A 26,420-nucleotide genomic window follows, 5' to 3' on the forward strand; every position below is an offset into this window, starting at 1 on the left:
TGCGCCTGCGCGCGCCGCCCGGTAGTTCCGGTGCGGGGCCGTCCCTCTCCTCCGCCTCCGTCTCCTCCTCCCCCTGAGCCGGGCCGGGCGCCGCCAGACGGGCGGCACCGCCGAGCCGAGCCCAGCCGAGCCCGCCGCCATGGCCCAGCCCGCCAGGCCCCCCGCCGGCTACCCCAGCCACAACGGCGCCGGCCAGCAGCCCTACAGCAACGGTGAGCGCGGCGCCGGGGTTGGGGGGGGGCGGCGGCGGCGGCGGAGGCCCGGCCGGGGTGGGGGGGGGCGGCGGGGCAGGCCGCGGCCTGCGGGGAGGGGGTGTGAGGGGCGGGGGGAGTCGGGGCTACTCCCGGTGGGGGCCCGGCGGGGCGGGCGGCGGCCCCGTGGCCGGTGTGTCCGCCCGAGGGTGGCACCGCCCGGGGCTGTGAGCCTTTGGACGGAGCTGTACATGTGGCACCGCCGTTATCGACGAGGGGCGGCGAAGGGGGGGGGACAGGGACGGGCTGCACCTACCGGAGGGGTTTTATCTTGTCATCCGCCTCAAACCGATACCGTCCTGTTCTGCGTGCTGCGACCTGGGAAAGTCCTGACGACTTTCTTCCCCTCAAAATATATATATTTTTTTTTTTTTTTTTATTTAAAATGAGATATTGAAGGGGAGACTGAACAACTTCCCCCAGGCTTTTAACCTAGGGAGAAAGAAACGCAAGGTGAGCCTTGTTTCCATCTCTGTTTTCTTTGCTTGCAAGTGTGGAAATCTGTGCTGTTGGAAGGATTTCCCAATTTCGGATATACAGACAGCATCCTCCGCACCCGGCTCCTTATTACACACTTCTGTGTTTCAGTAGTTGTGCTGCATCATAAACAATTCATTTATAACAAGATGTTTTGATTTTCCTGCTTTGTGCATGAGTAATTAAATGGTTTGGCTTGTCTTCCCCCTCCTCCTTCACAGCGCGCTTATTACTTTTCCTCAAAGTCATCTGCAAAATGACATTTTACAAACAACTGTATGTATGGAGGGTCAAGAAAGTGGGAAGCGTATGAATAGAGCCTGAAGAGAGAGATCCTCTTTTCTGGAGAGCGTGCGGGCTGAGCAGAGAGTGTTCGGAGAGAACGTTAGCTAATGGAGTAATCGAGTGGGATGATTTACAGACCAGCATCGCTATGTGTTTGCTGATTTCCCTGCAGTTGGATTAAGCACATAATGGAAGTTCTGGGTAGGCAGGCAGAGGAGGAGGAATTTCAGGCCACCCGTCTGTCAGGTGTATGAAAAAATCAAGAACTGAAATTTAGAGTTACGCAAATACAAGGTAATAAAATGAAACAGTTGTTATGGTATGTTAGAGATAAGGTTTGGGTTGCTGGCCTTTTGAATAAATCAGATCGTTCAAGCGTGCACTGTTCTTAGCATTGTTTAAAATATATGTTGAGAAGGTGCTGTGATCCTTGACCTTTGCAGTAAAAACAAAGCTTTTTAAAACAGTGTAGAGGGTACTGAGAATACTTGTTGTGGTAATTATAGTGGTCTGTGAGGAAAGAAGGCTGTCAGCGGAATGATAAATTGTTATATAGCTGCACTCTTCCTCTCAGCCTGTTGCTTGCTTTGCTGTTTGCAGGTGGCTCCTCAAGCTCATGTGTCTGTGAAGGCAGTACATTATCACAGCAGCACCGTGTACTGACCGGGAAATTGTTTAGCATGGAGCATCGAGTTGCTTAGCAACAACCTTCCTCTCCTTCATTTGTATGTTTTTTCCTTTAATAGGATCAGTATTCTGTATTCATTTAACTGTAGATTACTAATTTGCTTTCCAGTTAATAGATCTGAAGTGCAAACAAGAAGGAGAAGCAATTCTTTTAGAACGGTTCTGCTCTTCTCATGTGGTATCTTCGCATGGCACTCTGAGGTCAGGAGATGCTTTAGAAGCTGGTGGGTTTGGAGACCTGTGGGTCAAAGCCAGCTGAAGTGGGTGCTGGTGGTGACCGATCCCATGGCGGTTCGGTTGGGATGCAGCTTTTCAGTGTGTTTATTATGCCTGCGTCTCCCTGGAGGTTGGAGAGATTGCGGCTGGTGAAAGTGACGTACAAAATAACTGGCTTGGAGTAGGTGATGCTGAAATTCTGTATGGCAGAAAATACGACTTGACTTCTACCCTCCTGTGTTAATATTTTGACCCTTCATTTTATAAAACCATCAGGCAGCCTTCACACATATTCTGGTGCCATTCCTGATCCCTTAGAAATGTTAAATGACCTTGTGTTCCTGCAGAGGTGTCTTTCGCTGTTTAGTAGGTGGTCTTTCTTGTGTTACTGACTCATTCTGCCCTGAGTGTTGGTAGTTTTGCTGCCGTGCAGGTCTGGCTCTTCAGCCTATGCTGAATTCCTTGTTGGTTCCTGGCTTCACAGAACTGTGCAGGAAACCAGCAGCTGTGTTTGGGGAAAGCTGGAGAGCCTTTATACTCTCTGACCGGCCTCCGTAAAGAGGTCAGGTCAAGGTGGGTATGTGGCAGTGGCAAAACAGCAAGTCCTAAGAAGTCTTTGTGAACTGTGAAGCCCTTTGGGAAGGGTCTGCACCTTTCAGTGCTGTTGCTTTAGTTTTGTTGGCAGCTTTACGCAGGCTTGTCTTGAAAACATGAACTTCACGTAGGCTATCGAGACTTTTTGGTGTGCTTCTGACTTGAAAAATAAAAATTTTAAATTTTGAACATTGTTCTGTGCTGAATTCAACTTTTTTTTTTTAAAGCAAAGCGCCATAGAAAATATCAAGTGGGTCAGTTTTCGGTTTCACATCGCTTCCAGTGCTTTATCCTCAAACTTATCCCTCAAGCAGGGAAAACTGTGTAAGAGAGCAATCCAAGTACTCTGATTCCTGCCTGTGTTACAGAGTCATGCTCAAAGGTTAATAATCAAGTTATGAAATTAGGTTGTATTTGTTCTATATTTTTTGTATGGCTTATGGTAATGTTGTTACATCAGTGCAAGTGCAGTCAGGAGGCCTGGCATCACCTAAGAATTCTTCATCATTCTTACAGTTAGCAAGTTTAATTTACAATGGCTTTTGTAAATCGATTGTTGAAAACCCATCTGATACGCTGCGGGGTAATTTTCTAAGGTGAGTCATAATTGTTAGCATTTTTGTGTTTGCAAGCTTTTTGTTTAGACACCACTGATTTGGGAGAATTATTAATTACTAAGATCTATGAGCAGCATCGTAAGGACAGTAGGGTATAACTGGATTTCCTAACTGAATGATAAGTAGCGTATTGAGATTAATGGGTGGAGAATAATACGGTGTGTACTTTTTATGCACAAATACCAGAGGCGGTGAGGGTGAGGTCACTGGCACTGTAGCACTGCCTTGGCTGTGGAGTTAGCATGGATCTGTACGATATTCAGTGAAGTGACGGCTGTCTGTGAACTGCAGCCTAAGGCTTTCTAGGGAATGAGGAGCTGAATGACCGGTGCAGCATTTGTCCTAACATTTGTAACCTCTGAATGGTGTCTTGTTTTGGGAAGCTGTGTGGGGATAATGCTGTCTCTGGGACCTTCACCGTAAGCGTTCTGTGCCATTGAAATAGAGGCCAGCTGAATGGAAAGTTTCCTTTCACAGTGTATTCTGTGTTTAGCTTAATTTATTGTCAGAAGTGACCAAGTTCAAAGTTGTTTTAACTTGGAAATGCGAACTTCCTCACCTTTTGAAATTTAACTAGCATGCTTCAATAGGAAACCCGCCGTCTTCGTTTTAATGTTAAATGAAATTCCGTGATTTCATTCTGGTGGCAGCTGTTTCCAGTACTTGTATGGTAAATATACATCCGCTCTCCAAGCTCACCTCTCTGGCATGTTTTTGAAAATTTAAGTGTAGAATCCCGCCGACGTTTCTGGTCTGGAAAATTAAGCACTTTTGTTTATCTAGGTTCAAAAAAATTGTCCAAATCTTAGCTAATTCTGAAAAATAGTACATGGTTGCAAAGAAAAACTCTCAGCCATGAAGAGGGTCTTTTCTGCTTTCAGATGTTTAACTGTGTTTGGGGAACGTCTCCGGTATTCAGACTGGGTGTTTAGGGGCATGGGGGGAGCCACAATGCGACTGGCTAAAATAAATGATAAAACATTGGAAAGTGTTTTAGTAATTATTACGGAGTCATGTCTGGCTGTGGCAGGCGTTATCTAGTGTATTCTGCTCAGAGGGATTTCACTTGAAAATTTATAGTCTCCCTTCAGAATGTCCATTTTGTGGCAATGATATGAACAACCTGCAGTAGTCGCTTTCTTGATGGAGCTCTTATCGTCCTGGAAATCTCACGGTATTCTGTCTCTTCGTGTTCCCACGTAAAGCAGAAATCTGATGATGCTCTTGCCAGCGTTGTTTACTGTTTGGAGAATTATTAACCTTTTTTCATTTGTTTTCCTTCAAATGAGTAAAACGTAGTTCAGCTATACCAACCAGCAAATCCATAAAAAGCACCATTAACCTGTCACGTTTTATTTCTCTGATTGGTGAATTATTATATGATAAAATTACCCTTATTCCATCTTTGTGACCAGTTGGCTGCTCACATGAGCGGTATGTGTATGAATAGTTCTCTTACTAATATTAACTGCAGAAACTTTCATAGATTAACTCTGTCACTTGAGAAATAGCACGGTGACCTATGCTGAAACTGGCTGGTCTTGTCTTTGCCGTAAGGTGTCAGTCAACAAGTGAAACTGAGTTATTACGTAGTGGATGCTTCCGCTTTCAGTCTGCTCGCTTGTATTACTGCCAGCTGTGTGGGAGAGCGCTCCTCTTTGGTCGGCTTGCTTTTTGGGTGTTTCTGAAGATAGAAATAGTATCGTGTATGAATTTCAGGCCGGGAGGATGGATTGCGCTCAGGCACTGGAATGCTCAGTGGCTGTGAGGCTACTGTAAAACAAAACAAAGATCTAAGCGTTGATAGCAAAATACTATCAAATTCATGTCCCCTGCAGCAATACTTCTGTCATTTACACCTGATTGTTAAAAAAAAGTCTTGGAGACTAATAAAATCCTAAGGAAAAGAGATTCACGGGATTATCTCTTATTTTCAGAAGTGATACACAACACTGACTTTCTAAAAGGTTCATTGTTTTTTTTTTTTATTCCAGGTCCTGTTCAAAATCAGCTGATGCATTCATCAGATGGCCAGGGATATAGCCCTTCAGTTCCAGGATCGTATTCGCATCAGGTGCCAGCGAAGGTTCCTCCACATCAGTCTTCTGGACAGTATAACTATAGCGGCTCTCAGAATGTTTCTCAATTAAACAATTACCAAGGACCTGGGCAGACTCTCAACAGACCACCAGTGGCACCTTTCTCCGGGTCACCAGTACAGCAAACAGGTTCTGTTCCACAAGTACTGCTGCCTCCATTGCCAAACTCAGCTGCTATATCATCTGCTGGTAGCTTTCCCCCTGGAGCTAGCCCACCAGTGCTTTCAAACTGGCAGTACAGCCAGCCTCCCATGAGCCAGCCCGGTGGGGCTCAAACAAGTCATTTGGCTCAGAGGACGGGGACAGGGTCAGCTCAGCCACCGTCGTCATTATCAGGAAATACAAATCCTCCAGGAAATTATCAATATGCTGCTTCTCCGGGAGGGCCTCCACTTCAGAACAGCTATATGAAGCCAGGTAACCATAACTTTTTGATATTTTGCAATGCCTATTTCTTAGCGTCCTTTTCTTAAGAAAAGAATACGGAATGGACTCTGCAGCAGTATTTTCCTTGTGGAAGGAGGTTGTCAAAGCAGATACTTTGAGAAAATGCGCATCACAAGTCCTGGGGTGGTTTCTGTGGATTGGAAATGGGATTTCTGTGCGCAGGTCAGGCGTTTCACTTGGCTGGAGCAGGTAACCTCTGAATGATGTCTTGTTTTGGGAAGCTGTGTGGGGATAATGCTGTCTCTGGGACCTTCACCATAAGCGTTCTGTGCCATTGAAATAGAGGCCAGCTGAATGGAAAGTTTCCTTCCTCCAAACTTGTAATTTTCACTACATAATAGTAATTGCCAGTCTTCAGAAAGTACTCTGAAAGTGTGAGACTTCTGTTCCTGCTGCTTGTGTGCTGGTATATACAGTGGCGAAAAGCTTTTCTAATGCTAAATAGCTCTATTATGCAACTTGTGATTATTACGGAAACAAAGTTAATAACTCAAGTTTCTCTTTGCCAAACTGCTGTTTGTTGTTACAGACGCTTTTCTGAGCATGCAAATAGAAGTTACATACAGAAATATTTTAAATGTTAAAGCAAATATTTTTTCTTGTTAAATGCTTTTAGCCTCATTAGAGACTTTTCTTTATGCTAGTTATTTGTTATATGCCTGACTAATTTTGTTATGATGTTCAAAGTGTCTTAAGCTCACAGAATCTATGAAACACTTTCTGGCAGTTTATTGGAATAAACGATTAGTACTTTGGAGTTAGTGAGGAAAATGCTGAGAAATTTTGGAAAGCGGCACGTGAAATGAGAGCAAGTGTCTGGAATGAGAGAATTCTTATATCCATTCAGTGATGAATCCTCCTGAGCGACTTCCCTGGTAGTTTTTTGTAGAACAGTGATCACTTTTAAAATGAATTTAGCTCATTTGGTGATCACACACATTCTTAGAACAAAGGTCTGCCAGCTCCCTGCCTGCATGGCCGACTTTGGCCAGCCTCTCAGAGACAGAATCTCTTCCAAGTTCTGATAGTGGTGCCTGCATAGAGTGATTATTAATTAGCTTTGCAGTATCGAACACACAGTTAACTTCACTGGATGTGATTTTCCTTTCCCCCCCTTCCTTTTTTCTTTTCCTCCTCCCTTAAATGTGACCACACTGTGCAAGCTCATGAAGTTGCATATTTTGTGTGGTGTGGAATCTGTCAGTATGCTTTCGTGTATGGCTTAAAGGCTTCTGTACAGCGTTGAGACCTGGTGATACTGGACAGTTTGGTCTTATCTTTTGAAAGGCTGACTTTTATATTAAAATACATTGGTGTCTTCCTGGAGTTAAAGGTCAGATATACTGGCCACTGGAATAATAGGGAACAAAGTGGTGGAAGTGCTCTTAGGATTTGGCATTATTCGAAGGGAAGAAAAGCAATTCGGTTTCTAAATGTCTTGGCATGAGAAAGTCCTAGAATTTTAAAATAGAAGCAATTAAAAACTTTCCTGTGACTTTTAACATGGAGGGTTAAACAATTCAGAATACAACACCTCATGTTCGCACAGCAAGTTTATTCAAACTGCACATTGCTGATGCTTTCCCAAGTGAAATCTTTTTGCCAACTAATTCTAGTAGCTGTAGAATCTGTACGTTGCTGTTTTGCATCGGATTATTGAAGTGGAAGATGAGCATCCCGTCAGAAGGAATCCATTTAGACTCTTACTAGTTCATTATTCTCTGTCTAATATGGGGCTGTACTGTATAAAGTTCAGATTTAGTAATTGAAGTTGGGATGTTTTCTGTATCTCTTGAAATTCTTACCAACAATAGAAACAAAAAGCTGAGAGATCATGGATAATACAGGAACCCAGTATGAGAACAGCATGAGAGAAACAACCTGAAGTTGTGATACCTTTTACACACGTTAAGATTTATGTATCTCATGCTGATTATCATTTGAATAAGAAGAATATTTAGAGTTCAATCTGTGTGCTTTTGTATAAAACTTCTGTAACTTTTTAAGCTGGCTTAAATTCCTCCTAAAAATTAATCTCTTTTCAGGATCTGCACCTCCACCAGTGACTCAGCCTTTAACTCCACTCCACCCCCCTTCAAGGCCACCTTTAGGACCTCCGCCAGTTGGTGGTCCGCCTTTAATTAGGCCATCAACACTGGTAGCAGGACCACCTAATACGCAGTCTCCGCTAAATTCAGCTGCAAATCGAGAAGGTAAGAAATAATTTACTCTTTTTGTTGAATTTGAACGTTACAACTTGCTCTAATATGCAACCTTTAAAGTCAAGTACACTGTTCTATTAGACACTCAAATAGTAAAATCAATACTAATACAGCATAATTTTATCTGAAAGGAGCAGGTGAGGACCTGGAAGGAAGTAAAATATTTCTTGTTGACAGTTGTTAATAAAATAAAACTAATTAACACTTCAAAATAGATTCCTAAGTGCTGTTTAACATGTCCATGTCTCCCATAGTTGCCATCTCTTTTTTTATATTAAGTTTCTAAAATGATACTGAAATTATGATTTCTCTGCATCCTTTACTACTGTGTAGGACATAATCTGTCTATACCTTCCTGTATTGCTTTATTCAGCAGGGAAAGCTAAGATGTGAACCCTGCAATTCCTTGCCTGTTTATGTAGCTGTACCTTATTCTTATCCTCCTTGTAAAATCATGGAAATGCATGCCTTGGATTTGTTCATTTTCTGAAGATTATTAGTAGAGGCTGTTAAGCGTCAGCTGTTGAAGACAGATATCTGACTTTCTCGGCCTCCTGTAGGCCCTGCACAAATGTACTACTGTTTTAAGAACTCATCAGGGCTCTGTATCAAACAGCCCTGCAGTTGTATTGCATTTAGTGCCCATGCTCAATGGGGCCATGTGGTAGCTGGCAGTTTTATTTTTCCATACATAGTTTATTCTGTCAAAACTGTTGGTTCCTTGCATGTTCAGATTGACAGTTTCTTGTATGTGGTAGCTGTGTGAGTCCAAGAATAGTATATTCAAATTTAGCTTAGTTTTCAACATATGAAATGCATTAGAAACTGCTTTTGCTTAGAAAGTCTTTCCTTCGTAATGAAGAGAAACATTTCCAGGGCCCTGGAGAGAGAGAAATGTTTAGTCTGTGAAGCAGGTTGACTGTTGTGTAGTAGCAAGATTCAGTGTACAACGTAAGTTCCTTTCATTGGGTCATCTTTGGAGGTATTAATGATAATAAAAAGTAAACCGAGTACCTACTTCTCTTTAGCAATACATAATTGGTTTTGTATATTTAGACATAGCTTACAAAAAGCTGTCCTTTGGGAGCACTCTCTCAATTTCAAGGTTTTTATTATCTCAGCTGGAATTTGTATCTTGACTGGTATGTGACCATATCAGAACTGTTGGTGTTTGGTGAACAGTACTGGACTAAGTGTGTAGGTGAAGGGAATTTGATGTTGCTGTGAATTATCAGTGGAAAAAGTTCTTCAAGGAACTCGGTACCTAAATTCCAACGTACTAAATTCCAAGGAGAAACTGTCTCCTGACACTTTACTGCATATTAGCTTGGAAGTTACGGCGAATACCTAATCTAAAGTAATCTTAAAAGATCATTCAACCTGAAGTGTAGGGATTCTTGTTTTTCTTGAAAAAAGATCATGGGGTTTTATGAATGTCCTTTGTCGAGGTCACATAAGTAGGGAAATTGTGTATGAGAGAGGCCAAGATGTATATTTAATTCAGTTTCATCCTGGGACAGAAACAAAGTAGATCCAAACTACGCTAACCTTAATATTCATCCAGCAAGTAGGATTTCTTTGTAGTTAGCTCATTACAACTTCTTAGTAACTTGTGAAAATTTTTACTGGGACTGTCTTTCTTAATAGGTGATGCTCCATCTGCTGCCAGTGATGGGTCTGTGGTGCAAAACAGCTATGATGCAATAGAAGGTGGTGGCCTCATGGGTAAGGCTTTGGGAATAAAAATGTTTGCTATTACCTAACTTTTTTTAAGAGTCTGGGAAAGACAGAAGTTCAGGCATTTATGTATATTTGGTTCCACATCTGTCTTGAAACTAAATATGAAGTTTGAAGCATTGACAATTAGCCTTTCTTCGCCTCCAAGTATGGTTAAGCAGTTAAGAGCACTTTGCAAAATAGAGAACAGTTGTCAGTTGCTTACACTTAGAAACTAAACAACAACAAAAAGCCCTCCTGCTGTATTAATGCATTGAGCAAGCCACTGTTCTTCAGCAATTCATTTTAAGTATTTGTCTATCTGCCTCTAGCAACTCCACATCCTTCTCCTGCACCCCCGAATCTTAAGATGAATAGAAACGTTGGGTATTCTTACCCTGCCTTACCCCCAGGCTACCAAAATACTTCTCCACCCGGAGCACCAGGAATACAAGCATCTGCTTTGCAGTATCCAGATGGATCAAAGCATTTCCACCAGGTAAAGATTGTCTGGTTTTTTATCTCATTGCTACCCGTGGTGTGTGTGGGTAAAGAAAAGTGGCGATTGGTGTGTGTTGTGCATCTGTGGGGTGCTGCTTCTGTGGCTCACTGTTTGCTGCGCCATTTGTTCAAGGTGACAGACGTAGCCTGGAATTAATGCATTTGCTGACGCCTTGGTACCAGTTTGCAAAAGCTGTGTGCCAGCTCTTTCTGCAGTGTTCTCTCCTCAAATCTGTTCGGAATATTTCTCTTAAAACTTTCAGCTGCTTTTGGCATGTTTTTCTTCCCTTGGGTTGTTATTGTTAGCTGAAATACCTGAACTTTCAGAGCGAGCTGACCAACACTTTTGCCAGCTAAGCCTCTGTATTTCAAGAGCTTTGTAGCAAAAGTGTGCTAATTTTTACCTCTTATTATCTCGCCTGCCTAAGTCTAGTTTATGTAACAAGTAGTATTTCTAAATATATCATTTGTAATACAGTGGCAGTTAATACACAAACAACAAAAAATATTGAAAGGGAAATATGTTTGTTTTTTAAATGAACTGTGGGTTTCATCCAAATAGTTGATGTTAATTTCAGAAATTTTCTTTGACTCTAGCCTCCCCTGGGCACTAATCACTTAACTGCACCTATGGCTGGCCTGAGTCTACAGCAAGAAGGATTAAGAACTGTGAATCTTCTTCAAGAAAGGAATATTCTTCCTACAACCCTCTTGAAGGCTCCTGTCCCAAACTTGCATGAAGAGATCCAGAAGCTCAACTGTAATCCTGAGTAAGACTAAAAATCTGCTATAATTCATAAAAATAAACAGAAGTATACATTGCTACTTGGAAACATAAATCTTCACAAAATATTGCCTTAATTTTGTGAGTAGAAAACATTGAAAACAGTCTTCACTGTGTTACGATAAAGGCGGTAAGTGGTTTAAACTTTGAAGTGAGGAAAATTCTCTGCGTAGAACGTATGAGGAAAAATATGTTGCTCGCAAGGCAGCTATAGATAGGTACAATACAAAAACTTTACAATATAGCTGGCAATGAGTATGACTGAGAAAAGATGTAAAATAGGAGTTAACTCACTTGAGTGAGGTATGCCAAAAAGATTGTGAATGCAGAAACATGAGTGACCTCTGTATTGAAGTAACCATTTAGAACAACGCAGTAAATGGAATGCCAAACAAGAGGCGGGCAGTTTGTTATTCTCTCTGAGGAGACCAAGCAAACTGTGCCTAGCCAGGTACTCCTGCTTTGCAAGTCTTTTATGATAGATAAAGGAAATAACAGCATCTTTGTGAAGCTGGTCATACAAACAAGCTGGACTGGATTTACAGAAGTACTGTGCACATTTGCACTTTGTGGAAGCCATTGAGTTCTGAAGTCCCTGAAATGACTTTGGGATTGTTTACAGTTATTTTTGTGTAGTTTTAAGACAACTTTTTAAACTTTGCTGGTTCAGATTTGTATATAAGGCCACCTCAAAATAGTACTCCAAAATAACACTTGGTATACAAAGATCTGGTGCAACGTTGAACATTGTTAGGCTTAACTTTGACTTGAGTCACTAAAATGACCCTCAGTTCTGTGTAAAGAGCACGTGTATAAAATAACATAAGAACACAAAATATGTAACACGGGCCACGCTCAGACTAAAACAGAACGATCTGACAGAGTTGAAAAAGATCCTTTATCTGGAAACGGAAATTCACCATCACCAGCTCTAGAAAAATATAAAGGATGCTGTATACTACTGAAATCATTATTTTATTATCTGAAAATAACCCTTTGTCCTCCATGTAGGTTGTTCCGCTGTACCCTGACTAACATTCCTCAAACTCAGGCCTTATTGAATAAAGCCAAACTTCCTTTGGGGCTCCTGCTTCATCCTTTCAAAGACTTATCGGTATGACAAATATTCAAAACTTTAAATACTGAAATATCAACTATGCCTTTATTAGAGTCCAGAGCTGGACAATGAATTATAAAAGGAGGGCAAGTATGTTGGCTAATCTTGGCCCAGAAAAATTACCCTGATACCTTATGCTGTTCCATACAGATAATTTTTCTGAAATTTTTCTCCCTGCCATTTTTAAACTTTCAAGCCTCACTTCTTAATAAAAAAAAAAACCCCAATCCCCAAACCTCAAAAAACCAGAAGCTTAGAGGCAGCACAGCACTTGGAGTGTGACAGAAGGCAACACGTTTAAATTCCAGTATTGCTTAGATAGTTTTATCTTGTCACATATCAGTTGTAGTTATTGATTTCCTATACCAAACCTAGTACTAATTCTTAACTTAATTAAGAGTTAACAAAGTTAAAGGGGTTTGGATGTCCTCAGCTAGCCAGGAGACTTTTTTAATTTATCGGTGTCTCTTTAAAATATTGTGATTTTTCACAATTTAAGTAACTTTTTCAAAGATGCAGGTTTCTTCCTGATTTTTAATCTGTATTGGGTGTAGGACTTGGTCTTAAACCATCAGTGTAAAATTCAAGACTTTAGAGGCTTGAAAAGGGAACCTACGCAGTCAAATAGGTTAGAGTCAGTCATCTTATTAAGGAATTCCAGGGGTGCTGTGAGAAGGGAGAAATGCTTCTTCCTTCACCGAGTGTGCTTTGACTAGCTAACCGGGAAGCACAGTGTAGATAATGTTGTTGTTGTAGTTGAATAGCTGTAGTGTGGTGATGCTTTAAAACAGGAAGCTTTTCTTTTCCAGCAATTGCCAGTGGTCACTTCAAGTACTATTGTGAGATGCCGTTCCTGCCGGACATACATTAACCCTTTTGTCAGCTTTCTAGACCAAAGGAGATGGAAATGCAATTTGTGCTATAGAGTGAATGATGGTAGGTTTTAAATGTGCTTATTGCTTTAAACTGTTAAGATTTATCTTTCTCCCCTTCACCTTGGAGACGGTAATATTGGCCATATCAGTACTAGGGATCGTGGTCAGTCATGCTGGGGCTGTGAGACATGTCCTACCTAGTGTAGTTCTCCAAGAAGCGCTGCCAAACAGGCACAAAAGAGTTGATGCATTTGTTTTAAAATGCACCACAGCTAATACTAGTGTGAAATAATAATATATAAACTTATCTGCATAGTTCCTGAAGAATTCATGTATAATCCTGTGACAAGAGTTTATGGAGAACCTCATAAAAGACCTGAAGTCCAGAATGCTACTATCGAGTTTATGGCTCCATCTGAGTACATGGTAAGGCTTTATTTACTCTCACTGTCTCCCTTTGTTTCATTTCCAGAGGGAAGTCAGAAAAAGCCTTGTTGTAGAGGATGCTTTCCAGCATAGTAGAACAGTTGCTGCCTCAAGGAGTGTATCTGAGAACTCTTGGAAAGAACTTCAGATAGTTCTCCATTTCTAAACATTTATGATGTCAAAGTTCTTCTGTATTTAGCATATATAGGTGTTTGTAGGTCTTCTGGAAGAAAACTATAATTCTAGAATTGCCCAGTACGAGACAAATGCATTTAGAAGTTTTAGCTATCATCAGTGTACTGTTTTAATAAAGTTTAAGCTTTCAGTGGAATGAAGAAACCAACTCTAATGTCATTTTGATAATTAAAGGTAATCTTTTCTTTGCTCAGCTACGTCCACCTCAACCACCTGTGTACCTCTTTGTGTTTGATGTCTCTCATAACGCAATAGAGACAGGATACTTGAATACAGTCTGCCAGACCCTGTTAGACAATCTTGACTTGTAAGTACCTTTTTCTTAGAATCCTGAGGCCTGTTTCTCAGTTTGGCTCTTTCCTGTCTGGTTCACCAATCCCCAAAAAGAATAAACATGATGTTTATGATGTCTTTTCAACCGTATTTTTTAAAAGCTGAAATTTAGATAGGTATTTGCTGAAAGGCATGCATACATCTAATAAACTTTTCATAAAATACATGCTGTTTGAACTTATGTAAATGCTACTGGTACTTTGCAGCATGTTTCTTCCTTTTCTTTCATTTCTTATTACCCTCTTAAAAAATTTCTTGAGTGACTGCTATGTGACTCTACTATGAGCTCTTTTTTTGTTGGTTTTTTTTGTTGTTGTTGTTGTTTTTTTTGTTTTTGTTTTTTGCCAAAATGACTTAGTCAAGCTGTTGCAGTTTTGCTGTTAAGCCAACTACTTGGTAACAACCCTGGACAGGTGCAGTGGCTGCTTAAAAAAAAAAAAAGCCTGCAGAAATAAAATTTCATCTTGCTGAACACCATATGTCTCATTTTTAGGCTTCCTGGGAACACTAGAACAAAAATAGGCTTCATAACATTTGACAGCACAATCCATTTCTACAGTCTTCAGGAAGGTCTCTCTCAGCCTCAGATGCTTATAGTTTCAGATATTGAAGGTATGCAAAAATAAATTCACTGTTTAGTATCTACTAATGGTTGCAGGGTTTGACAGCCTTTTGAAAAAATATATCCAGTGGGAGTTTCTAGATCAGATCATTAATTTCTCTAGTAATGGCTTTTGAAGTAGCACATGTCTGTGCTCGTTTATGAAGCCTCTGACGTCTGAGCAATGCTGTGGCTGTTCATGACTTAAAACGTGAAAACAACCTTCTTAATTTCTAGTTTAATTTTTACAATTATCTAGATTTCTCCTATGATCCCAAATACTGATGCTTGGTAAATTGCTGTAGATTCTCTGGCGACTGATGCTTAGTGCTTGTTCTTCTGCCTTCAGTTTCAAGTCACCTTTCACTCTGTGTTATAAAGGGCAAGGCAGAATGAACACTAGAAAATCTTCACTATGTGTTTTTACTTAGTCTTGATTATCCTTCAACCCTGATTGCTATTCTAACACGGCATTCTAGCCACAGGTATGCTAATCAGAAAAAAGTAATCTGCATAATGTGTTTAAATGGGTTTACATACTGATACCGTATTCTTTCTTTCAATAGTTACAATGGTTGGCAAATACAACTGGGGGGGAGCTTGATGTGTTTTTAAAAAATAACTTAAACACTTCTTCTTTTTCTTCCAGATGTATTTATACCAATGCCAGAAAACTTACTAGTAAACTTAAATGAGAATAAAGAGGTAAGAACTATCTTAAATAACTAGTAACACTAATACAGTTTGAGATAGGCTTGATAATTTGTGGATTAGTTAATGGTCTTTAACACCTACAGTTTAAATGCCAAGTTTGAGGTGGAAGAAAGAGGTCTTTAAATTTATCAATGTGACTGTAAACATTTGCCAACCTGAAACAAGGCAATACTTGACTTTTGTTAGGGCTTTTGCTTTACTACCTTAATATTAGAAATGTTAATAGGTGTGTAATATGTACGTTCAGCAAGCAGCTCTATAAAGAAGAAAACTCCTGAGTCTTAATATTTTTGTTTTCTCAATTGTAGCTAATCCAGGATCTGTTGAAGACCTTGCCACAGATGTTTACCAAGTCCCTGGAAACTCAGAGTGCTCTGGGGCCTGCATTACAGGCTGCCTTTAAACTGATGTCCCCCACTGGAGGTAGAATCTCTGTCTTCCAGACACAGCTTCCATCTGTGGGAATGGGAGCGCTAAAGTCACGAGAAGAGCCAAACCAAAGAGCCACTGCAAAGGTTAGAAAAGCAAAAAGGCTGAGAGAACTGACTACCCTGTTCTGTACACGTAGGTGGTTCTGGAATTGTCTGTTCTGGGTTAATTTCATGGCTCCTTTGTTGAGCTAACCTTCCTTTGTTAAAGTAGTAGAAAGAACAAAAAAATCCTCCAACCAAGAACTATAAACACAGTTTTTTGGTTTTATTTGGATATCACTGTAATCAGGGATCGAGAATCAATTAAATCAATTATTATTGTACCTGAAAACAGGCAATAAATGTGCTAATCTGTTTGAATCTCCTTTTTATTTTGTAATACTCCTTTGTATTAACAGGACATACATTTGACACCGTCGACTGATTTTTACAAGAAGTTAGCCTTGGACTGCTCAGGGCAACAAGTTGCAGTGGATTTATTTCTTCTTAGCGGACAATATTCTGACTTGGCTTCTCTAGGTAAGTCATATTAAACTGTTTTGGGGCATGTAACTCTTGTACTTTTGGCAAATACGTAGAATCTATATTAACATTTAATATAGGAACCTGATTTGAATAAATCTAGTGTGCTAAGATGCAAATTCATCCTTGATGAGCAGTGACAGTGGACAGAATGTAATCTTTCCGTCTTCCCTAATTTAATCTAGCTGTTCTCATATTCTCCCTTGGTGAGTCAGGATTCTTGTGATCCTGGTATAAGTGGCTGAAATACTTTCCTTCTTGTATGCCTTTTAACCGTCAGTGTAAAGATCTTTAGAGTAAGCATCATTAGGATTTTGATTATTTTTCTGCATTTAAACAAACTTTCAAGTGACAAAATACCTGTAATTTCAGGCCAATGAACACCTGAAACTACACACATACTTGAACGTATAGTTTGTGTTACACCTATGTCTCTGTATGCAGGTCTATAACTGTGTAACAGAGTTATTTGCAGGTGTGAACAGTTTGATAATGAAAGGGAACCTTGCATTCAGCTGGTATATTTAAAGACCACAGCAGCAATTGTCTGCACTTTGCCAATGTATGCTGCTTCTGTTTCAGGTTGTATATCAAGGTATTCCGCAGGTAGTGTCTATTACTACCAGTCTTACCATCATAAACACAACCCTGTCCAGGTGGAGAAATTGCAAAAGGAACTCAAACGATATTTAACTAGAAAGATTGGGTTTGAGGCTGTCATGAGGATAAGATGCACCAAAGGTTTGACTGCAGTTTTTTGGATTTTGGGGGAGGGTGGAGGGGAGGCGGGCGTTTGCTGTTATTTGGGAATGTTTTGTTTGGCGTTTTGGCTCTTATGTAAGCTTAAATGGTTAAAAGACAAAGATTAAAAAAGTAAAATTCAGTACCAAGAATAAGACCATTTATTGAAGACTATATTTGCAGTATCTTTACTGGCATCCAAGTTCATTTTTGCAATGGTTAAAACTGAAAATTTTGTTGGACTGCTATTTCAACAAGGGACTGTTTTTATAGAGACTTACTACTATTCTGCATTGATTTGACTTCCAAATTCCTGCTTTCTGCTAGGCTTTGTGGTGAATTAGTCGTCTGTTTGGGATATATCCCTTTGCTGAAGATACTTTATTTAATTGAGAAGGATCTTAACATTCTGATACAGAGCCATCTCACAGTGGTGGCAGGTGTGTAAATGGCGTTTGTACTTCATGACTATAAAACCAAAATTGATTCCATACAATGCTTATCTTGTAGGTCTTTCCATTCACACTTTCCATGGGAACTTCTTCGTACGATCTACAGACTTGTTGTCATTACCCAATGTAAACCCAGATGCGGGATATGCTGTGCAAATGTCAGTAGAAGAGAGTCTTACTGATATGCAAGTCGTTTCCTTTCAGTCAGCTCTCCTCTACACATCCAGCAAAGGTAAGAGATACAGGTAGTGTTGGCTGCATTAACAGGAGAGTATTCACATGAGTCTTTTTTGTGTCTGTTTATCAGCTGCAATTCAGTTGCAGTAACTTACTTACACAAGCTATTTAATCTAGTATTAAGATCTCAGCTGCAATGCGTTACTGCATGTTATTGATGTTATTGCTTCTTCCAGACCAAGAAGTTTCTTGGGAAACTTTGTTCTGGTCTGAAAAGAGGTAGACTTATCCCATAAACTGAGAACTAACTGTTTTTAAAGGCTACTAAAAATGGCCTGATTCACCACTTGTATGATAAATTAGATTAAATCTTAATTTTTTTTTTTGCTATTGAGTAAACAGTGGCATTTGTTTTATTGTTTCATAAAACAAAAGTTATGTTTGGAGACTACAGTTTTCTTTTCTTACAGGTGAAAGACGAATTCGTGTCCACACTATGTGCTTACCTGTTGTAACAACACTGAGCGATGTCTACCTAGGGGCAGATGTCCAAGCCATCACTGGGCTGTTAGCCAATATGGGTAAGCACGATAAGAGCTTGTTTGGATACATATGGATGATATCCCTAAAGCTCTGAGCAGTAATCCTCTGGGAAGTAACATCAGAAGAAAAGATTCTCTCTTTCTAAGTTACAAACCTAAGAGTTGTTGTCTGTAGTCACCTGGACTTAGTCCTAGTCTGGTGCATCATCATGGGCCCCTGGCTTTTTTCTGAATCACTTGTCTTGACTTCCTCTATAGTGTAGTAAAAGCTTACGACGCATGGAAGAAATGAGGAAATTAACATACGTGACTGTATTCTTACCAAGGGAGGAAAAGCCTCTTATTTGAGCTTTGTACTCTATTTTTAGCTGTGGACCGTTCAGTTTCTGCTACCTTGAGTGATGCTCGGGATGCCTTGGTCAATGCAGTGATAGATTCTTTATCTGCTTACCGTTCATCAGTCCTAAGCATTCAACAACCTGGTCTCATGGCCCCCTACTCACTACGGCTCTTTCCACTTTACGTACTGGCACTCTTAAAACAGGTAAGAGTTAAAAGGAAATGAATGCAAGAGGATGATTTTCTGTTTGGCATGTCAACCTGAAGTAAAAGGACGTTTCTTTGATGTACAAATAGCGTCTATCTTCTCTTTCAGTATTTTTGTAGGACTCAAAATTGAGAAGTTGCTTGATTTAGATTGTTTAATAAAACCAGCCTTCCTGCAGTGTGCTATTAGAACACTGAGATATTTTAGATTTGAGAACAGTCCTTCTTGCACAGATAAAGTTCGCTTAAGATAATTCCATTTCTTTGCACCCCAGAATTTGATGACTTGAAAGGTCAATGTAGAACAAAGCCTATGTAAACATTTCTCAGGCCTGGGCAGATAACATATGATTTTACAGGTGGTGAATGTGTGTTTTTTATCTTGGAGTCTGCTATGTTATGAAAAATTGAGGCATTTGGAGAATTTTATGAGGAAAAAGTATCAGGGTAATAATGGACGGGCCTTCTGCTCTTGCCTGCTGAGAAGAGCAATAGGGAATAGGGAAGATGTTTACAGGGAATCACTAAAGAGAATGATCTAGCTGGGAAGTGGGAGTTTAGAAGTGAGTACAAAACCAAAAGTATAACTGGTATAAGCAAGGGAATAGGATAATCCTAAGGACCCTGACTAGTCTGGAGAATGTGACAGGGTACCAGTAGGTGCTTTTTCAAGAATCCAATTTTTGTGCATTTCTGGAACTGTAGATCCACACAGCAGTTCAGTGTGGATTAAGAGCGCTAGCTGGCTGCCAAAGAGGTAGTTGGCTGGCTGTTCTTGCAAAAGGTTTAACACATTTCACAATATGCTCTATGTAAGTATTTTTTGATTGGATTTCCCTGAACTTATACTAGAAGTCATTTTAAGTGTTGCACAAGCTGCCTTTCTGTTCCAGAGGGAATTTTCTGATTCATACCTCTTGATAAGGAATTAACCAGCATGTTGCTACTAGTATGTTTACATTGACATTTGAGCTTTTTCACGTAGAAGACTGTATAACTGTTTGACCCAGTCAAGTGGGAAGAGCGAGCCCTTGTTTCAGTTATAGCTAGGTTTTTTGTCCCAACAAGCCAGGACTATATTGACAGAATTGCCTAAGATTCTGTACAGTAACGCCTAACGCCAATTGTAAACTGCTGCAATGTCTACTCTTTTAAATTCCATCAAGTAGCATTTTTGAGGTGTATGTTAGAAGAGCTGTATTTCAAGATGCTTTCGTCTCAGCTGTAGTGCTCACTAGAAAGGATTGATGGCACAAGGTCATGGTAAGTTAATACAGAAATGGGAATACGGAGAATTGTATGATTTGTATGTGAAACACTGAAGAGAACTATGGAGAAGTAAAATAGCAGTGGTGAAGTACCATATTTTGAGAAAATACTTCTGGCTCAACTCTAAGACTTTTAAGTAAGTTAGAAATAAACAGTAGATGATGCGCTAAATTCAGATTATCTCACTTTGCTTTCACGGTCAAATTAAATGCCCGATTGTTTGCAGAAAGCATTTCAAACTGGGACGACTGCACGTTTAGATGAACGTATTTTTACCATGTGTCAAGTGAAAAACCAGCCCCTCGTTTACCTCATGCTTATGACACATCCCAGTCTGTACAGAGTTGATAATCTCACAGATGAGGTGAGTATTTGCATTGCTACATGGTCTGTTTGTCTGGTTCCAAAGATTTGTACGATGTGAAAATAAACTCGTGTTAAAAATCTCACAAGTTTTCCACATTAAAGCTGCATAGCTGAGATATACTGATTGCTATTTATGGCATTTATGGGTTTGTTATTTGGGATTGGATTGACGAATTCGGGAGAGAAGCTGTGCTGTGGCTATGGATGGATGGGGAAGATTTTTTTGTAACTTATTACACTTTTTGCTTTGTGTGTTGCACTATAAATCACATGTACATAAAGACAGTATAACATATGCTTTACCTTTTTGTCCCTCTGTAGCTTCCTTTATTTTAAAATGTCAAAGTAGTTCTGTGAACAGTGAGAGAATGTTTATGTAAGAGCCTGAATAATTTTAGAAATCACATCTTTTGTACAGAACAAATCTGATATTCCAGTTATAGAACTAATTAACTAAGATTAAGTTGACGAAGTACACGTCTCTAAATAAAACATTGAGATCTGTTAGTAAATTATGCTCTTGAAGTATGACTTGAACTAAACTGAGAAAAAGGGTCCAGCTTCGATATTTAGCGTGATATGTCCTATTCTTATTTAACCTTTTGTTCCTGTGCCTGTTTCAATGCATCAAGATGTGAACCACTGTTTTTCTTTTTGGTTTTTCCTTTAGGGGGCTCTTAACATAAATGATAGAACTATACCTCAGCCACCCATTCTCCAGCTCTCAGTGGAGAAGTTGAGCAGGGATGGTGCTTACCTAATGGATGCTGGCTCTGTAAGTTGCATGGTGGTAGTGTATTTAAAAAGTATCCAAATTTACTTGACACATTCTTTCTGAGAGCTCTAAATATGTAGGTGACTGGTGTGGGTTTGCGTTGGATTAATGTTGTTATTGCTGGGTATCTTTCAGGTGATGTTTCTGTGGATTGGGAAGAACTGCGGGCAGGGCTTTATCAGCCAAGTCCTTGGAGTTCCAAATTACGGCTCAATACCGCAGAATATGGTACGTGATTGCTTGCTTTGCTGTATACCAGTTGTACAGTGCTGCCAGAATATTACTTTCATGAGAACTAAAATACCACTATTCAAATAATAGCCCTCTAGTTATTATTCACTATAAATCTGGATTCAGGAAAATAAATAATTTAGTTTCTCCAGGCTAAAACTTTATAGATCTTCCCATGAAGGCAATGTAAGAAGAGGCTGGCAATGATTGTTTCTCAGAACTGTTGGAGCAGACCGAGAATACCTGTGAACAGTAAGGACAGTGGGAAATCCTTCTGTTACTACAACAAAACAGGTTATCGATGACAGCTCAGTCATCGCCCTTCTGATAGCCAATACCAGTTTAGTGCACTTGACAGTTTCAGCCCTTTCAAAGGAGACTAAACTAAAACTGTACATCATGAAACGTACCTGTCTGCGTTTCCTTTATACCAAATCAGGATAGAGTTGGGCTATTTTAAGTGTTCCTTTTACTGTTTTTTCTGAAAATTATCATGTATGTATTAATGATATCCTTTGCTTCTTAGACGCATCTCCCAGAACTTGAAACTGCAGAATCCATCAGAACAATATCTTTCATTTCTTGGCTGAGAGAACAGAGACCTTTCTTTCCTATACTATATATAGTAAAGTAAGTGTTTTTTAACAGTCTTTGTGCTTCTTTAGGGACCTCTTAACAGTACATATTTGGATATCATATACTGAACTTTCATAATGGAAGTTTTAACAATGGTACCTGCTGTGCCTAAGATTTGACAACGGATATGACTTTTTATGAGTTGTCTCTAATTATAATTTCCACAGGCTAAAAAAGATTAAATGTCACAGAACAATCTTTAGTTAATGTCAGATTAAGTGAAGTAAATGCTGGTAAGTGCACTTCTTAGGATTAATCACAAGGGCTATTTGAGATCCTTTTTTCATATGTCCTTAAGCTCTTGAAGTATCTTACCACTTGACCTGTAACTTTATTAATTCATTGCACTGTAGATCTTAGCAAATGTTTGTTTCACTCAAACATTTATATTTTCATTTTTAAAGGGATGACAGTCCATTGAAATCAAGTTTTCTGCAAAATATGATTGAAGACAGAACAGAATCAGCCTTATCATACTATGAATTCCTCCTTCATATACAGCAGCAAGTGAATAAATGAAACACTAGCCTTTGGCTCACTTCTTTAAGGAAAGACTTTGCAGTAAAGAACGATTGTGCTTGTAATATCATCATTAAATCTGTGGCCTGAGGCAGTTGATGAGAAGTTCTCACTGTGATTTCAACGAACTAAAGCAAATAAAGGACCACATCTGAGAATCAAATGTGCAACTACATAATATTGTACCTTAAAAAAAAATCAAACTGTTGGAACTGGTTGAGCACCTTTAATTTGCTGCAAATCATGTTTTTACTGTAAGTAGTTGCAGCATGAAGTACATTTACAAAGGCAATACTGAAAAGGTGAAATACATTTTGTAAAATAAAGAGTTCTTTGTTGTTCAAAATGTATATTTCTGTAACTCTCTGCATTTTTTTTTTTTTTTTTGCTGCTAGATATAAAACCTCACAATACTGATCATGATTTGCAGGGAAATTCTTTCTTAAGTGCATCCAGTGATTACAGGCTGAGCATCTCAATGTTCAACTTAATACTTAAAGTAGCAATGAAACAACTGTTCATTGTGAAACGAACAAATACTTATGAAGCATAGAATCCAGTGCTGGGGTTGGATTATGGCTAATAGGACTAAAGGTAAGCTTAACCTGGACAAGATGGCTGAATTTGTTAAAGCTTTTAATAAGTCAGTATTCTAATTAAAAAATAGTCGGGAGGAGCGGGCCCTATATGAGATATGTTTTTAGAAGTCAGTGGCTGAGTCAGCAGCAAAAGCAGAAAATACTTCTGGCTCAACTCTAAGATGGCAGTAGATGGCAAGCTTTGGTTTTCTTGCTAATTTCAGTTTGTGAATGGTGTGGGAGGGGAAGGGCAAGGAAGGTTATCTTACATTTTTTGGTTTACGTTTAGTAGGCTTTTAGCTCTTGTTTACATTAACTGAAAGTTAGGCCCCTAAAATCTAGTGTGTTTCTGAAGTGAGTTTGTAGGAGAGCACTTCATACCTAATGTTTTCAGACAACATTGAATATTCTGATGTTAAAATTGGAAAAGAACTTATTTTTCCAAAGACAAAAATATTATCGTGTGTTTTAAGATTTGTTTATGGTTTGAGACACGCTTGAAGTTTTCGAGAAATTCTTTTTTTACTGCAGCTGTGTAATGAGCCTAGGTACAAAAGCCAGTGTGCACCAAATAAAAGCTTTAAATATACTCTCAGATCCCTGCCAGAGCTACAGATGAAAGCTGACATTGGACTTGAAGTGAAAATTTATATACAAAAATATTTAAATCATTTTATAAAAGTGTATTGATAATTGTTGCATTTTGGAGATTAAGCTATCATTGATAGCTACCACTGTAAAGAGTATTTAAGTTACTGTATCCGTAGGCCCATGGAAATGTTTCATATGGAAAAATCTTGGTTTGCTTTTTTGTTTAATAGTGGTAAACTTAAAGGTCTTGCAAAACCTACTTCCTGGGGCAAGTAACTTGACCAGGTGAAACACTTGTAAGTGATGAAATGTTACTGTGATTAGGCTAGTTAACTTACATTTTGTGATACAAACGTCAAAGGGCATCGTAGGGTAATCATTTGCTGCCATTTCAGGCTGTAGCTGCACGTGATTGTCAGGAGTTGCCTTACTTCAGGGGAGGAGTTTCTTTCGGGAAATTGTTCTTGTTGCTTGAGCGCAAGCAGCTGATGTTCAGAACAATGTCTAAAATAACATGAAAAGACTATTATAGAACCAATTTAAGCTTCCCTGTCTGCTGCCTCCACAGCAAACAGGAGTATATTTACTTGAACAGCTTTTCAGAGAATTGCACAGTTTCTAGCCATAGTGAAGAGGTTTTTTTAAGTTTTGACAGTCTGATTTTTTTTTCCGGGGGAAAAGGGGTCTCTTCATTTAAATCATAAATGGAAGCTATGCACTTGCATAGGTTATGACTTAAAACTTGTGTTTTTACTTATATTATCACTCAGATGTTGAAAATCATTCTTGCATCTAACAGCCCACCCAAAGTCTTACTATGACTGTATTTTGCTACTATATCCCTTATTTTCTTTTTAAAAACATCAGTGTTGGAGATGGCTTCATTGCTTTATGTGCACCGGACTAATGGCTAAAGATGTCAGTCTTTGTGGCAATTAACAACTTTTGAATTAGAGTCCCTAAGTTTTATAGAGCAAAACATTTTAAACAAGAATTGGATGAACCCTCTTGGAGTTCTCTTCACTTTGGAAGAAATTCTGTATTAAACTTGGTTAGTTTATTCCCTCGCAGTGGGAAAGGCCTGCTGGTTCACCTTGTATTGCTCTAAGGGCAGTACAGGACAGATGAACACACAGCCTACCTATGATGTGCCATTTTTACCTACAATTGAAAAAATGAGGACACTGAAGATGAACTGCAAAAACAGGCAAGAGTGGCTCTGGTATTTAGATCTCAGCACGACAGCTCTACCACTGCAAATGTACTCTATTTTTCTAGTTGAAGACTTTTTTTTAAAAAATTATTTCTGTATTTGACACATTAGTGTTCAGGCAACATTGTTACCATCCATTTTACTTTGCTTTCATTATCATTTTTAATTTAATATATTTGAGTCCACATAGACTATGTTGCAATAACTAGAATGATTCACTTTTCTTTAGAACTAATTTCTTAACAGAATTTAATCAAAGATGCAGAATGGCTATTAAATAAGGGACCATTAAATGTGATTTTAAGGTTCTGTTCACTATTATGGATATATTCCTTATAGTAAATTTAATTTTGTAAAGTAGTGTATAATATTGTAATATTAAATCTTTGTTTTCTGAACTCAAAACATTTGATCTTCAGTATGAAGTTATAAATCTTCCCCCTTCTGAATTTGAGACAGGATTTACTTGTCCTCCTTTTTACAGTTTGTAATTTTCACTGTTTTATTCCTGTAAAAAGTCATTTGTAACACATGCAAATGCTTATTTTATCTGTGCTAATTTATCAGATTTGGCTACTCAATAAAATTAATTGAAAGAACTCATGCAAGTCCATCAGTCCTTTCTTGTAAATAAAAATAGAACAGTGTATTTGATCAGTCGAGATAAATACCATGTACCAACAAGTGATAAATTCTACTTTTAGCTAAAACGTAGTATTTAGGGGATACAAACTGAGAGGGAATTTGAGAAAATTAGTCCTAGCTGACTCAAACTATTTTTCTGTCACTGGCATTTTTTGTCCCTCCTGAGCATCTCTGTCAGTCAGCATTGTTATTCAGTCCTACCTTGGGGTCTGTCCTCCCAGTAAGCCCGCAGTGGGGCTGTACCCCACCCTGTGGTACCCTGCCATCGGGGTGGAAGTTGGTCTCGAGAGCCAGCTGACATTGACGGTTGGAATTTAGCCTTCAGCAGTGTTCCCAAGATGGTGATCAATTTTATTGTAGGTAATCCTGTTATCTTCATTTAACATCCTATTCTTTCAACACCTTTTTGTAAAAGTCATTCCATCTTATGCTTGCCAGTTTTTTTTGATGAGCTGTCGTCACTACTGCTTCTGGTTCATCATACATAAGTTAATGCATGAGCTTGGTAATTTGACCTCTGTACTTAAGAGGTTTTCGAATACAGAATTCTATCATTCTCTGAATAACTTAGTAACATAGAAATATTAATTGGACTTGTCAGCACAAAGGTTTTTTTCTTCAATACTTGTAACAATCTGTCCTGTTGCTGCTGAGTATCACCCCTCCGGCTTTGACTTGGCGTTCGACAGGCAGCCATCCCAGCACTCGTCTTTGGAACTCCAAGTCCAGGATCTTGAAGTCGAGTCCTGCTTCCAACTGAAGTGCCCAAGGCACAGTCTGTTAAGGAGTGAAAGTCTTTTGCTGTCAAGGATGTTGAAGGTAATTAGTTTGAAGTATTGATGGAAAGTATCCATGTCACTGTCTTCATTTGGTTTGGCGTTCAGGATGCCTGTTAGCTATGTGAATGTTCAGCTGAAAAAAGATTACTGTGACCCATTTTTATTACTTTTTGTCACGCAAGCAGAGGTGTGATGGACTTTTTATTGTACAGAAATAGGAAGATTATGTCAACTGTATCTCGCTAGAAAG

At 39.2% G+C, this 26,420-nt stretch overlaps 1 protein-coding gene across 1 annotated transcript; it reads left to right on the top strand.

The window, feature by feature from the left end:
* The first annotated feature begins 1 nt into the window (after window position 1).
* On the top strand, window positions 2-23,379 carry SEC24A (SEC24 homolog A, COPII coat complex component). The gene is made up of 23 exons (XM_074604374.1): window positions 2-212; window positions 5,122-5,643; window positions 7,719-7,886; window positions 9,543-9,620; window positions 9,944-10,110; window positions 10,710-10,882; window positions 11,908-12,010; window positions 12,823-12,949; window positions 13,205-13,314; window positions 13,704-13,816; window positions 14,336-14,454; window positions 15,093-15,148; window positions 15,466-15,672; window positions 15,987-16,107; window positions 16,693-16,851; window positions 17,362-17,535; window positions 17,951-18,061; window positions 18,391-18,566; window positions 20,064-20,201; window positions 20,874-20,978; window positions 21,114-21,206; window positions 21,736-21,839; window positions 22,250-23,379. Exons 1-23 carry the CDS (start codon window positions 140-142, stop codon window positions 22,362-22,364), a joined length of 3,312 nt encoding a protein of 1,103 aa, XP_074460475.1. The 5' UTR covers window positions 2-139; the 3' UTR covers window positions 22,365-23,379.
* Window positions 23,380-26,420: the final 3,041 nt, after the last annotated feature.

Source organism: Larus michahellis, chromosome 11 (assembly GCF_964199755.1).
Source record: "Larus michahellis chromosome 11, bLarMic1.1, whole genome shotgun sequence".
Lineage (NCBI taxonomy): Eukaryota > Metazoa > Chordata > Aves > Charadriiformes > Laridae > Larus > Larus michahellis.

Bases quoted from the DNA above. Each gene is read 5' to 3' on its own strand.
- SEC24A (XM_074604374.1), top strand. From the start codon at position 140: ATGGCCCAGCCCGCCAGGCCCCCCGCCGGCTACCCCAGCCACAACGGC. The intron at 16,852-17,361 runs GTTTGACTGCAG...CTTATCTTGTAG, and splicing joins GAGGATAAGATGCACCAAAG to GTCTTTCCATTCACACTTTC. The intron at 17,536-17,950 runs GTAAGAGATACA...CTTTTCTTACAG, and splicing joins CCTCTACACATCCAGCAAAG to GTGAAAGACGAATTCGTGTC.